This window comes from Mixophyes fleayi, chromosome 4 (genome assembly GCF_038048845.1).
Source record: "Mixophyes fleayi isolate aMixFle1 chromosome 4, aMixFle1.hap1, whole genome shotgun sequence".
Classification (NCBI taxonomy): Eukaryota; Metazoa; Chordata; class Amphibia; order Anura; family Limnodynastidae; genus Mixophyes; species Mixophyes fleayi.
Genome location: NC_134405.1, coordinates 200,262,935 through 200,278,259, shown reverse-complemented (window position 1 = coordinate 200,278,259; position 15,325 = coordinate 200,262,935). Strand labels below are relative to the sequence as shown.

The 15,325-nt window shown below is 42.0% G+C and overlaps 1 protein-coding gene across 8 annotated transcripts in view; it reads right to left on the bottom strand.

The window, feature by feature from the left end:
- Nucleotides 1-15,325, bottom strand: part of BRD8 (bromodomain containing 8) — a 104,602-nt gene that overhangs the window by 80,375 nt on the left and 8,902 nt on the right. For 7 of the 8 annotated variants that reach the window (XM_075209106.1, XM_075209107.1, XM_075209110.1 and 4 more), the window contains 7 exons: nt 9,978-10,018; nt 9,671-9,894; nt 9,478-9,570; nt 8,670-8,738; nt 7,923-8,100; nt 7,605-7,709; nt 4,405-4,449 (listed from right to left, as the gene is read on the bottom strand). In XM_075209106.1, the coding sequence (XP_075065207.1) occupies nt 4,405-4,449; nt 7,605-7,709; nt 7,923-8,100; nt 8,670-8,738; nt 9,478-9,570; nt 9,671-9,894; nt 9,978-10,018 (755 nt within the window). Of the gene's footprint in view, nt 1-1,425; nt 3,854-4,404; nt 4,450-7,604; nt 7,710-7,922; nt 8,101-8,669; nt 8,739-9,477; nt 9,571-9,670; nt 9,895-9,977; nt 10,019-15,325 lie in introns of those variants that run through there. The other variant, XM_075209113.1, reaches the window with a different exon arrangement.

Sequence of the window (15,325 nt, the reverse complement as noted above, 5' to 3'; positions counted from 1 at the left end):
TATGAGCGTCCCAAAGGATCACAGGGGAAATATTAGGGGTATCGTTCGTCACAAAGTTCTCAGAGAGAAGAGATTGAAGATAAGTAATAGTTTCTTTGTCATGTAGGAGCGATTCGTTAAGTCTTGCTTTTGGAGGGCGTTGGGCAAATGAGGAGAGTACGGCCGAAACAGGGGCATGGTCCGACCAAGTAATAGGTAATATTGGGGAGGCGCCAAGTCTGAGAGCGAGGTCGTGGCTGAGCAGGATCATATCAATCCTGAAATAAGTATTAGGTGTAGTCCCTGGCCAAGGGATCTGATACTCTCCACGAATCGTATAAATTATGGAGTTTAAGAAAAGCCTGTAGAGCTCCAGTACTGTGGGCATCTCTCCTGAGGGGAGGGGAGGAAGAGGCTGAACAACGGTCTACAGTCGGTGCTAAGATGGCATTGAAGTCACCCGCAACAATAAGTTCACCCTGGCAAACACATGCTAGCAGAGAACCCAATTTTTTAAAGAATTTATGTTGATCAGTGTTAGGTGCATAAAGTTTTACTAGGGTGCAGGGGAGGTTATTCAAAGCCTACAAGGATCAGGAACCTACCTTTCTTATCTTTATGACAGTCGAGAAGGTCAAAAGTTAGATGGCGCGCAAACAAGATTACAACACCTCGTTTTTTCTGCCTACGATCACATGCAATGATAATTTTCTGGAACGGAGCTCAGGGTGGAGATGATTAATAAAATGTGTTTCTTGCAGGAATATCAAGTCTCCTTTAAGAGACTCGAGAGAAGAGTGGAGCTTGGCTCGTTTCTTAGGGGAGTTGAGGCCCTTGACGTTATAGGAGATAAGGTTAAGGGTCATATGAAAGTCAGCGGTCGGGAAGCAAGAGACCAAAACAGGAAAGAGATGCCAAGAGAGAAGAAAAGAAAAAGAAAAAACAAATAGGACAAGGATGAGCGACGACCAGTGAGGAGGGGAAGGAAAGACCAGTGGTTAAGGGTAAAAAGGGGTCGACATAGTGAACCAAAGTCCACTTGTCGCAATAGCTGGTTAAGGACAAGACTAAATTATCAGGGGGACCAGCATAGAGCCCTAAGCTCTAAGGGTGGTGTACGCCTAGCTAAAATAAAAAACAGAGGGCTGGGGGACCATAAAGAAGATCCTGGGTGGCCAACTTAGAGTGTATGACCTATGGATGAGGGGAAGAAACCTAATGTCCACAATACGTGATGATTAGAAATGCACATAACATAACAATGTGCATACACATTAACAATAAGATATTGCCCAGAGGAAGCATTGGCCAAATCTGAAATTAAGATATGGCAGATTATTTTACAGCCTATTCCCATAAAAAAAATATGATATAAAACAAAAAGAAACAAGTGTTATATTGTATTCCATAGGTTTCATTTATCTAAGAAGAAGCAGACACCAAACATTTAAAATAAAATATGAAACTTTATTATATGCAATTGAAATATTTAAAAAGGTCTCTTAATAAATCAAAATAGAAGCTGCCGATCATCGGCTAGTTTGTTGCGTTTAGATCCAGTTGTCTGTCCATCCATCCAAGGGGCGAAACTGGGCAGACCCAAACATTCAGCAGCCGATGACCACACAACTTATAGCATTTACATAATTGGAAGGATTTCAATCAGTATCACACATTTGTTGGGTCAATGGAGCAGTCACGGGCTATTTCAGCCCAATTCCGTCCTAAAACTGGCAGCGTATGACCACCAGAACACTAGACTCATGGGTGTTGATTTGCCTGTGCAACAAGCATACTTTTAAATCCAGAACCTACAGACGTCAACAGACTTGAAGTCCTTGTATGGCCACATATTCAGAAAACAAAACAGGATGACCAGGAAGAGGTGCCTGCATGCAGCTAAGAACAGACAATACGCCAACGAGCAAGGACACTGATCAGGTAGTACTGCAGCGAGTGGCATGTTACAGCCCTCCCACCCCTCCTACCGGTTACTTCCAGGTATCTTCTATCTGGATTCAATAAAGAATAAATATAACTATTTTCATCAGAAGCCCAGATCCAGGATCTCTCTTCAAGACCACAGCTCTTCTAGTCAACCAAATAAAATCTTCATTGAGAAGTCCTAGAGTCCATAAATTGTTTTGCTTCTGTTGAGAGTTGACTAGTAGCAGTTTTGGGGAGGATTTCTTGGAGGAAAAAAAAGTGTATTAAAGGTTGGAGAAGAAAGACAGAAAACATTAGGAATGCCTAAGCAGAAGTGCAATTTAATCAGAATATTAAACTCAAAAAGGCTTATAGAAAATATATACATGTGCTATGCATAAAAGAGGAAAATTAAAAGTATAAAACCTAATGCAAATGTTTTTTTCTTTAAACATAATCTATTCCCAAAGTGGTACCTTTATTTCAAATCAATCAAAATATACATCAAATACAAAGAGAAATATATTATGGTTTTAGTTTGCAACCTTTACAAAAAATATTGACAAATGTATTTTCCAGTTCATATACAAATCATGTCCTTTTTAACTTTGACAATATATTTCAAATGATGGATAACTGCCTTTCAGTACAACAACCGTACCATTATTTACTTATGGCCTACACAAACTAACAAGCTTGGCAAGTTATCCAACCCTTGTTTAGGGTAAAATTGCACCCTACATCAATGCTTTAGCTTTAATAAGGTTGAGTCAAACTATCCAAACCATGGTCAACTTCTATCTTCAGAAAACCATTCATTTAAAAACACTTCTATTTGATTATGTGTGCAACCAGGCCACTGGCTTTACACATAGACAACCAGTTTATAAATAAAACATTTACTACTCCCATTTTTAGTAGACTTTAGTTTATTTGCTTGTGCATACATATATTCAATCTTTAATAAATATTTTACTTGCGCTTGGATAGGACACATAGTTACACTCTGGAATCAATTGCAACCACTGCAGAGTGCATTGTATAGCTGTGCTGCATCTTTCGACAACAAAAGCAGTCAATGTGGGAATATAAAACATAGCTAATATATAATCAATAAGTTTAGCAAAAGCTGTAGGAGGGCATGTAAAAGCAATTCAATCGCATAACACTAACAGCCAAGCCTGAGACACATCTTAAGCTAGGTGCAAACATGCTAAGGACAAGTCTCCAGACAAACTCAGTAAATATTGTTAAGTTGCTAAGTGTTGCCATCCCCTTTACGTAAATAAGTTTCTGGATTATTTTTACATCTGACATTCTTATTAGAGAAAAAAAAACAAAACACATGAACATATTTAGTGCTCAGAGCCACTCTCCGACAATTGAAAAACTGTAGTTTGATGGCAGAAGTAGACAATGAAAAGCATGCTGCTGAAATAAGACCCAACTACAAATAGACAAACATCAAAGCACTCCTTTTCACATGATTGTTATTCTTCCGTTATTCATGATTTTCATCACAAGGTATAATTCCACAATTCAAGACAAGCACACTAAGTACAAAAATAATTACCAGTTACTGCTACTTCCTAGTATTCTAATAAATAATGTCCAAGCGTAACAACTGTAATTTTGACCTTCACTTACAAATTAATTGTTATGGCATGATGATCTAGCTTATTGTACATATTTACAAGTCATAATCAATACTGCTTGTATTGCCACTTCATGGAGGGCATCAAGGCAAACAGAAATGTGCTAACTACAAGACCCAGATACTGGGGGTTTACAAAGTATCTTGATGAAAAAGACATTGTTCCATCACATAATACAATCTTCACGTGCTAATATTACATTGTGTCCCATATGGTACACAGGACAAGCCACCTCATTTTTTCATTTTCATGTCTGCTTCAATTGCACAGCGACGGCCTCGAGTGCCTCCATCCTATGAAATAAATAAGAAATCATAAAGGGTCAGTGCAATGAGAGGCAATGGATGGCCAACATATCTGTGAAAGAATAAAGGTTTCTGGTCTCAGACAGCAGAAGACATCACAGATTAAGGAATTCACATTTTAGTACTATAGGAAAAGCTCACCTACCTGAAATACTCAGATTCTAAGCTGGCAACGTCTGCCTTCTCATCCTAGTTCTGTCTTAACCCTGTCTGTATTCTCATTTCAAAGCTCTGAATTGTTGCATTTACTGAAAACACAGCTAGTCTGAAATGAATTCATCTTTAACATGCACTAGATGACATAAATGTGGCCTTTCCACTTTGGCTTTATTATGGAGTAAGAGTCTCCAGGTGTATTTTTACAAATGAAACATAAATATCAGTTTGAAGGACAGAACAGGACACTAAGAAAGTAATACACAGCAGACCCAAAGCAGACAGTAATAACATGTATGACTTTCTCTAACAGCTCTAATGGAAGAATGAAGGACCTTGAGACACTCATGTCCCCCAATACAATGCAGCTATTCAATACTTACAAAGAGAGAGAGAAGGAATGCAGGAGAGCCCATGGGGACACTGTCCTGTTAAAGTACAAACACAAAAACAGGTCAGATTCCACGGAGACTCTCCAACACAAGACATAGAGAAGCTGGCAACACAAAAGCAGAAGAGGAGCCAGGACTTTGACATAGAGCCCATAGGGGAAACACATGCCTTAAATATGGCAAAACGGGTGCAGGTGTTTTTTCACCATTTGTTTTTTTTTTTCTTTTGGGTGGGATGGGGGGTGGGGGTGAAGAGACAACTTCAGTATATATTGGCAAATGATACCAGTACTGGCTTCTCTTGCTACTCACAATCTCAAAAAAGAACCAAAATAAGAGAAACATCCTCAGTAAAATGTTTATTTTTGATTCCTTCACCGATGATTGAGCACATAAATTATGGTTATCATCCATATATTGAGTACAATAGTCAGTTCGCTTCATCCAGCAGCAGACAAGATAAATTATTCCAAGTGTTTTATTTCATAGCACAGAAATTATCAGAAACAAGTTTATCAATCCTTGTCATGGAAGAGTTTTGTACAATTCAATCTAAATATAGCTGGCTCGTGGAATGCTATTTCTTCCTCATATCACTCCTGCCAGTGGATGCTACAGAGCAGGAAAAACAAAACATCTATACGTTGCAAGTTTTTTCCCTAAAATATAACATGATAAGGAAATAAATGTTTTAATCTAAAATACACTCATACATGATTTATATACCGCCACTAATTCCGCAGCGCTGTACTCACATCAGTCCCTGCACCATTTGAGCTTACAGTCTAAATTCCCTAACATACACCCATAGACTGAGGTCAATTTGATAGCAGCCAATTAACCTACTAGTATGTTTTTGGAGTGTGTGTGGAAACCGGAGAACCCGGAGGAAACACACACAAACACTGGGAGAACATACAAACTTCACACAGATAAGACCATGGTCGGGAATTGAACTCATGATCCCAGTGCTGAGAGGCAGAAGTGCTAACCACTAAGCCACCGTGCTGCTCATTCATAATAGGATTCATTATTTCATACTAATGAGCAGGCCATTTTAGCCAGGCTGCAACCATTAACCAAGATCATTCTGTCCTTACTTTGCCCAAATCACATATCTGTGGTTAGGAGTAATCCACAGATTTTTTTTTTGCGGTCCACAGGAAGCAGGACACAAATGCCTCAGCAGTCACCGTAAGCCAGTATCTGACATATTGCATTGCACCAAGTCTCACTATGGCGTCTTTCCAAATTCCCACCCAGTCATTCATCAATGAAGACATTGTGGCTTCAAATCATAATGAATCAGCTGCACAAACATCTATCCCTAGAGAGATTTTTTTTTTTATTTTTTTTTTTTTAAGAGGTATGGTACACCTGAAAATTAGATCTTTTTCTTAAGAAAAGTCAATGCATTTTTTTTTTCTTTTAAGGTGATTTTTATTGTGGCACCTTAAAATGAGAACAATCTCCTAATGTGGCCCATGGACTGAAAACAAAGACAAAAGGTTGTGCACCCCTACACTACAACCAATCACAGACCTGTATTAAATCAAATTGCTCTCAGACCAACAAGGGCTTTGCTCAAACGTGGTTAGATAAATGTAACTCTGTAATCACTAGACGCTCAAAAGCATCTTCACTAAAATTAGTTATAGCATGTACTGAAAGCATGAAGCATCACTTAGCTGCGACAAAAATTCTGCAAACACAACCCACCAGCCTGGAGGAAATGCAGAACTACAGGCGCAAGTCATCATTACTTTTTTATTGGTGACATTTGCCCCCAATCTCCAGCCTTTATTCAATATTATTGGTCATACTGACAGAAGGTTTCAAAGAAAAGATCTTGGGACTTTTTAGGCAGCTGGAGTTGCAGTGTTCATAACCTGTCTGCGCTTTGATAGAGGATCAGTAATTGAAGACTTAATATTTATTTGCAGTTTCAAGACCTTACACAGGGCGACACTCATGCTATTAGATTTGCTAGTTGTTGGTAAGAGATGGGTCATTACTGAACCCTTATTAGAAAATGTAAAAAGCCAAATATAAAATTAAACTTTAATTATGCTGAGGATTGGTGTGAGATTTGCGAGGGTGCTGCTTCTAGTTCTATATGCGTGAAAAGCAAAGAAAATGTTTATAAAGCTCTATATCGCTGGTACTATGTGCCTCCTCGTCTCAAAAAAATGCTAATGACGCTTCAGAACGCTGCTGGAGGGGCTGCTCCTTGGAAGGTACATTCCTTCATATTTAGTGGAGTTCTCCAAAGTTAGCTCGCCTCTGGCTCCAATTTACTAAATTGATAACTGTTATCTTACAGATAAAATGTCCCCATGGAGCCTAAATTTTTCCTTCTTCCATTAGGGATCCCTGCAGCCACACGTCACCAGAATAAACTTATTCCACATATCCTCACGGCGCCCACTTGTCAGCTTGCAGCTGACTGGAAGCAACAGAACCCACCCTCTCTTCAATCTATAATCAACCGGGTATGGCATGTACTCCGTATGGAATTTAAAACCAGCATCCTCAACAACTCCTCCAAATCTTTCAACAAAATTTGGACACCATGGTTAGCCTTCTTTAACGTCCGCTCTCCCTTTAACTAATTATTTAACTATGTGAAGTCTCTCTCCTTCCCCTATTGTTTAAACAGTCTTGTACACTCTGGTTGATGGTCTCTCTCTCCTAGTTCCTCTCTTTCTTTACATGGTTCTAGCCACGTCATCTCTTCCCCCTCTTCTTTTTTCTACTCTCCCTCTCTCTGTATATTAAAACCGGAGTCAGTCTGCTCTTATACGTAGCTGTTGATGTCAACCCTCTGTTAGATGTATACTTTCCCATGTTGATGTAATGTCTGACACAGTTAAACCAGATTTTCTTTTGTTTTGTATTGTTCAGACTCTTCAAAATAAGCAGTTTACAAAATAAATAAAAGTAAATCTATAATTATGCAAGAAGCAGTTAATGTAAAAAAAAAAAAAAAAAAAAAAAAATCGGGGATGTGCCTTATGAACACATTTGGCTAGGTGACAGTTCCACTTTCAGTAGAGCAGAATATAAATGATGCACAAAGTAAGCCATAATTCTGTCACCACACACACATTTCAACTTGGAAAATTGGTCAATAAAATCAATATTAATGGCAAAACGAATTTAGCTTACACAGCAAGTTAGCAAAACAGTACCTTTTCAGAGGCATCTTGCTTGCGTGTGGAGTCTCGACCCCTCAGACTCTTTGCACTGATCCCAGACTCAGACGTCTGCATAATCAACTGAGTGGCCAGGAATTGCTGTTATGGGCAGAATGAACAGACATTGCTCTTCTATTATGTTTCTACTATACGAAATTTGTAAGGCAACTTTATATATCACTTTTATTTTTATTTATTTTTTTACAATAAAAAAAAAAAAAAGCATAATTTTTCTATAATTATTATTCCATATCAGAAAATTAAGTTTAGAACAAACAATTCTTCTACCAATCACAATAACTTTAGCCATACCTGGATCTGTTCCAGCACATCCCTCTGCATCTCCACTGCCATGTGATAGACGTCATGATCAGAACTGTTATACATTACAGCATTCTGGAACATAAGCATGATGTCCCTCTGGAATTCTGCTGTGCTCCGAATTAAACCAGTTTCAATGTTCTTTTTTATAGTAGATAGGTCCATGGGCCTTGGAGACAAAGACGTGATGTAAATTTACAGCATAACCGTGGCCAATGCCCAAACACTGTTTATTTCTTAACCCATTTAAACATCAAGATATTTACAAACATAAATGCTGGTGCTCAATGCCCACCTCCAGCGATGCTTCTGTAACCCCATGGTGACGTAATGTGCCCCAGAATGGATGAAACAGAAAGTAACAAAAGTAAAACACCAGGTGAAAATGTACCTGGTTACTGAGGTCCAGACCACAATGCATCTATAGAAAAGTAATGTTCGAAAATAAAATACATCTCTCATTTGGTTCCTTATGCCCCAATTATTATTGGTCTTACTGGTTATTTGCATTATTTAACCATGCTTGGTCAGTGGAAACTATAGTTGCATGAGAATGGCAAAATATTAGCTAAATGGCAGTTCAAGCATAGCTCAAGAAGAGTGGCAAACAATTCATTAAACCAGATAAGGGAACATAGCTCCCCCTCACAAGACATGATTACAAAGGCATTCTAAGACTATGGATTGCTCTGCAACACCTAGAAATGTCATTATAGGCTGAACAAACACAGATATTACCTTTGTACTATACTGTGATAGCCAGGGGCAATGTCATCTGTCACAGGTTGAAGGAAGACATTGGCATATCTGGATAGAAAAAAACCACATAAGATTAAACCAAATATCTTTTTAACATGTTTGATGTAATAACTTTGCTTCATATAGTTGTACATTAAACATCAAATCTTACTTCAGAAGTTTAATTAGATTTGCAACTCACTTCTTTTCTGCTATGGTTAACTTTTGAATGTTTGGATTACCTTCATGTTGTTCTGGCCAAACCCTCTTCATCTCCTGCACCAGTATGTAATCAGTTTTGAAGACTGACTGAACAGTGTTGTGACACTAGTCCAGCGGACTTAAGTGAAGAAGTTACCATTGGAAGGTATTTTCTTTACTTATACATGTTCTGTTATACTCCCTTGCATGTAATGCAATTCAGGAATCAGGAAACCATTTCTCTCAAGTTTATATATCCAGGTATGGAGGATTTTTCTCACTTGATGCCAAAAGATATACATTTGTTCAAATATCCTAAATGATCTTTGCTTAAGTCTTCTTCTGTGTGGGCTAGGTAATTGTTTGGGCCTATGATCCAGTGTCAGGAAGTGATGGAAATACTGTTTGGTATCATGAATACATAGATCTTATTTTTAACTCAAAATTGCAACATTTCAGTGAGATTACAGAGCAATAAAGTGCACAACCTGTCTAAAAGAAGAGCCAGCAGCAGTAATCATGGGAGCCTCCAAGTAATGTCATCCCTGTTAGACGTAATGGACACAAAATTGTTACACTAAAGTAGAATGGCATCCCAATTACAGACCTGTGATTGGCTGCTGCGCGCCACACCAACATTATAGCTTTTTTCCAAATTTTCTGAGCTTGTATTGCCTCTTGATCTTCACTGCAGACCGAACTGAAATTATAATGTCAATGGTTGTTTTAAATAGAATGAAAAATACCTCATCTGATGGCTTCCATGAATGGTTATAAACACATAAGTAAATGTTACTCACAATTGGGAGGATGCTGGACTGCTGGGAATAGAATCAGCAAGTGTGTGGGACTGAAGTTGGGCATTATGAATACTGAACCCATCATCACTCTCACTGATTGGTGGCTCATTATCCATCTCTGACAAATATTCCTCCCCAGCTTCCTCTTCCTTTGGCTCATCTGGGCTGCCAACCTCACTTGTGACATCATCATCTTCTTCCTCCTCCTCCTCTCCTTGAGAGTCCTGGGAAAAAATACTTATGTAGATTCCATCCCATATACAATCCTACAACTCAAAAGACAGAAAACAGTAGTAGAGCAAGGTACCTTGTTCTGGCTGCTAGATGGAGGTTCCGATTTCAATGCGTCTGAAAATGGGAGGAGGACAATGAGAAAAGAGGATTTATGTACTTACTTTAAATCCGTTTCTCTTTCATCCAGTCTGGGGAACACTGCTTACCATGGGTTGTGGAGGGAGCTGGTGGAGTTGGCACCTAACTAGTTAAGTTTTAGTACTGCCGACAGACCCCTTCAATCTACAATCCCCCTGGACTCTTCAGTTTATTAAAAAGCCCTAGGAGTAAGGCCAGTCAAACAAGAGCACACAGAAGAACAGAAGAAGGGAGGGATCGCAGTGTCCCCCAGACGGAATCAGAGAAACGGATTTAACGTAAGTACATAAATCCTCTTTTCTCTTTCATCCAGTCTAGGGGACACTGCTTACCATGGGGACGTTCTAAAGCAGTCTCCTAAGGGTGGGACTACTCTGAAAATCCCGCTCGCAAAGCATTACGAGCGAAATTTGCATCAGAAGATGCAAATACATTAAATTGGTAAAACTTTGTAAACGTGTGGACAGAGGACCAGGTGGCTGCTCTGCAAAGCTGGTCCGCAGAAGCCCCATTTCTCGCTGCCCACGACGCCCCTACCGATCTGGTGGAATGGGCCGTAAGTCTCTCTGGCACAGGACGGTTAGCCTTTATGTAAGCATGTCTAATGGTTGCCGTAATCCATCTAGCGATGGACTGTTTAGAGGCTAGCCAGCCTCTCTTATTAGCATCATAGAGAACAGACAAAGAATCTGTACGTCTAATCTGACAAGTTCTTTTTACATAGATGCGCAGAGCCCTAACAACATCTAACTTTTCCATAGTCTGGTGATCAGATTGGGAAGAGGATGAAAAAGCCGGACCTACAATTTCCTGGTTAAGGTGAAAAGCCGAAACTACCTTCGGAACGAAGGAAGGAAGGGTTCTCAAGACCACTCTGTCCTCGTGGAAAACCAAATATGGTTCCCGACAAGACAAGGCTCCTAATTCCGAAACTCTTCGAGCAGAAGCGATAGCTAAAAGAAAAAGGACCTTCCAGGTCAACCACTTTAATTCTGCCACACGCAGGGGCTCAAAAGGAGGCCCTTTAAGCATTTCCAGTACCAGGTTGAGATCCCATGATGCTGTCGGCGGAACATAGGGAGGCTGAATATGCAGTACTCCCTGGAGAAAAGTCCTGATATCTGGTAAATCGGCTAATTTCATATGGAAAAAACCCGAAAGTGCCGATACCTGGACCTTTAGGGAACCTAACCTGAGACCTGCCTCCAGGCCATCCTGAAGGAAAGCTAATAAGCGAGTGAGGTGAAAGGAGGATGAGTGGCAAGTCCTACCTTCGCACCATCTAATGTAAGCTCTCCAAATCCGGTGATAGATGCGAGCTGAAACTGGTTTTCTAGCTCGCATGAGGGTGTTCACCACGTCTGGGGAGAAACCTCTAGCCCTCCAGAGGCTGGCTTCAACAGCCATGCCGTTAAACTGAGCTGAGGTAAATTCTGGTGTAGGAATGGACCCTGAAGGAGAAGGTCGTCTCAAGATGGTAGACGAACCCCAGGTCCTTCTGCCATGGAGATTATGTCCGCGTACCAGACTCGGCGCGGCCATGAAGGAGCTATCAGAATTACTGGCAGACCCCCCTGCCTGACCCGTCTGAGAACGCGAGGAAGCATGGAGATAGGAGGAAATAGGTATCCCATCCTGAACTACCATGGCATGGTCATGACGTCTACTGCCACGGCTAAGGGGTCTCTTGACCTTGCGCAAAACCTGAAAACCTTCTTGTTGTGTCTGGAGGCCATGAGATCTATGTCCGGAAGGCCCCACTTCTGAACTAGGGACTGAAACACTTCCGGATGAAGAGACCACTCCCCCGGCATCATCTGGTTGCGACTGAAATAGTCTGCTTCCCAATTGCGTATTCCTGGGATGAATACAGCCGATATAGCCGGAACATGAAGATCTGCCCAAGACAAAATCTGGGCTGCAATTTTCATTGCTGCTGCACTCTTGGTTCCTCTCTGTCTCTTGACATATGCCACAGCCGTGGCATTGTCGGACTGGCCCTGGAGGAGGGATTGCCCTCCTTTGACGGCTAAGAGAATCGCCTTCAGTTCCAACACATTTATGGATAGGGATGGTTCCTGAACCGACCAAAGGCCCTGAAGCCGGAGATGAAGGATAACCGCCCCCCAACCTTTCAGGAGAGAAGGATCTGCCCACTGTCAAGTGATCCTGAATCAGCCACCACTGGAGAGATTCTCTGGACCTCGGGGATAGAGAGATCTTCTGGAGGTCCAGGCGTCGATGGGATCCTGACCATTTTGTCAACAGATCCCACTGAAAACAGCGAGAGTGGGCTCGAGCAAAGGGAATGGTCTCGAAGGAGGCCACCATCTTTCCTAGCAACCGCATGCACAAGTGGATTGAGGGGCTGGGAGAGGACAAGACCTGGGATGTTATACTCTGAATTGAAGTGGCTTTTTCGACAGGCAGGAACACCTTTTGCTGGCTGGTGTCCATGATGAGGCCCAAGAAAACCATGCGTTGACACGGAACCATCTGTGATTTCTTCAAGTTGATGAGCCATCCGTGGCCCTTGAGAACCGCCAAGGCAAGGGACAAGTGATAACGCAAACAACTCTCTGAGGAGGATTTGAAGAGCAGGTCGTCTAGATAAGGCACGACCTGGATGCCCAGAAGGTGAAGACGAGCTGCCATAACCGACATGACTTTGTGAACCCTCGGCGCCGTGGAGAGGCCGAAAGGGAGGGCCCGAAACTGATAATGGGAGGGTCCTACAGTGAATCTGAGGAGGGACTGATGGCCCTTCCAAATGGGAATGTGGAGATATGCATCTTTTATGTCTATGGAACCCATAAATTGATCTTTCTCCAAACCGTTTATGACCGACCTCAGAGATTCCATCCGAAATCTGTCGACTCTTAGGTGAATATTGAGGGTCTTTAGGTCTAAAATGGGTCGGAAGGAGCCGTCCGGCTTCTTCACAAGGAACAGGTTTGAATAAAAACCCTGTCCCTTTTGGAATTCTGGAACCCTGCAGACAACTTTCTGAGAGAGAAGAGAGGCGACACAATCCTGTATTGCCCGTCTTCTGGATGGATCTCGGGGTAGAGGGGTTACGAAGAAACGATGGGGTCTGGGACCCAACAGGTCTATCCTGTATCCCCTTGATATAATGCCCCGAATCCAGGAGACTTGGGAGGACTCTGTCCACTGTTGAAGAAAAAAAGACAGACGACCTCCCACTGGGGTTTCCCCCTGGGGAAACGAGTGGTCGTCAGGACGCAGGCTTCTCCTGAGTCTTAGAGGCCTGGCCGAAAACGAGGATCTTCCTCTAGAGGAGGAGCCTCGGGCATTGGGCTGTTTACCCCTAAATGACTGTCCCATGGACAAGGAGGATCCTCGAAAGGGCTGACGGAAGGAGCTGAACCTGGGTTTCCTGCTTCTACCTGGGAAAACCGGCAAGGAAGTACTCTTGCCCCCAGTTGCCTGGGATATCAAGGTATCCAATTCCAGACCGAACAAACCTGCTGCTGAAAAAGGAATGATTTCAACAGACTTTTCTGATTCCGCATCTCCTTCCCAGGATTTCAGCCATAGAGTTCTTCTGGCTGAAATGGATGCAGCCTGTATAGAGGAGGAGACAGCCGCTGAATTTTGTGCCGCCTCATAAATGTACCCCGATGCCTCTTTTAAATGTAAGGCCAGGGGGAGTAATTCAGAGCCCTGTAAGGCCTCTGCCAGCTGGTCTGCCCATACTTCCATGGCTCTAGCAACCCAAGCTGAAGCAAATGTGGGTCTAAAGGACGAACCTGCAGCCGCAAAAATAGATTTCAGTTGGGATTCAACCTTCCGGTCATTGGCATCCGGAAGGGACGCTGAACCAGGAGCTGGAAGCAAGGTGTGTTTAGCCAAACGGGCTATGGGAACATCTACTTTTGGAATACTTTCCCAACAAATTACCTTCTCCTCCTGTAAGGGGTACAAGGAGGAGAATCTTCTGGGAACTGAGAACCTCTTCTCAGGTAGTTTCCATGCTCCTTCTGCAATGTCTACGAGTTCCCTAGACGGGGGAAAACGGCAAGCCTTTCTTTTGGCCTTCTTAAAAAGAATTCTGTCTCTAGGCGTAGGATCCTCCGGTTCTGGGAGGTCCAACGCCTGTCTAACTGCAAAGACCAAATCATTAACAAATTGGCTTTTAGAACTATCCTCCTGTTCCGAAGATTGAACTTGGTCAGAATCGGAATAAACTGCCCCCTCATCCTCATAAGATTCCTCAGAATCTGAAAGGACCGTGATAGGATTTTCTGATCTAGGTCTCTTTCTTTTAGCGGACGGGATGTTTGGGGACTCAAGCAACAAAGTTAAGTTTATTTAAACATTTAAGGAAAGCTGTAGACCATGCCGCTTCTGTGGGGATAGGGGTTTGGTCAGAAAAAGAAGAGGAGGGTCCTGGTAAAGACGCTCCAATGGACCCTGTGGTAACAGGGAGGCCCAGCTGAGTGCTATTATTAGAAGCCCCCGAAGTAGCCATATTAGATAGCAATTGGTTAGATTGTAATACCATCTGAGCTAAGGAGGTAACCGATTGTGTCAGGGAGGCCACCCAGGCCGGCTCCTCCGTCAGAGGGGATGTGGACTGATGAGTCTGCACAGTGGAAGCCCCTGCATCACAGGCAGAACAGAGCGCCAATTTAGGGCCCCCCTGCCCACACGGTAATTTAACTTGACATTTTGAACAAGTGAAATATTTTGCAATAGGGCCCTTTCCCTTATCTGTCATTCTTATAAGGAAGGCACACCAATCACACAGATTAAAGGGTTAATTTAGCTGTGTAAACAGAGAGAATAGAGAGAGATATGTATGCAGGAAAAAAACAGATTGTATAACAAGAAACAACTAATCTATATAATAAAAGTTGTACTTGTAATGGTTAAACATGAAATGTTTGTAGGCAAGTAGGAGACTATAATGTAAACCTTACTAGCCTACTTTTTTCCACAGAAAAATAAACAATATGTGTGTTTAAAAGCAATATTTAGCCCAGGGGCCACAAAGGAGAGAAGTCCATGGCAGTTTGTCCTGTGTCTGCTTCCTCAGCTCTGCTCTCTCTTCCCGGGCTTCCTTTGGCGCCAGAAGACTGGGATATACCATCTGGAAGGAGGGGGAACTCTATGTATTAGCTCCCCCCCCTTCAATAGCTCCAAAAAAGTTTTTTTTCAAAAAAAAGGAAAAAAAATGGAGCGTGGCAGATAGTGAAAACCTCTATACAGAGTTCTCCGCAGCGACATACCCGGCGCCCTCCTCCTATGCATGAGGGGGAA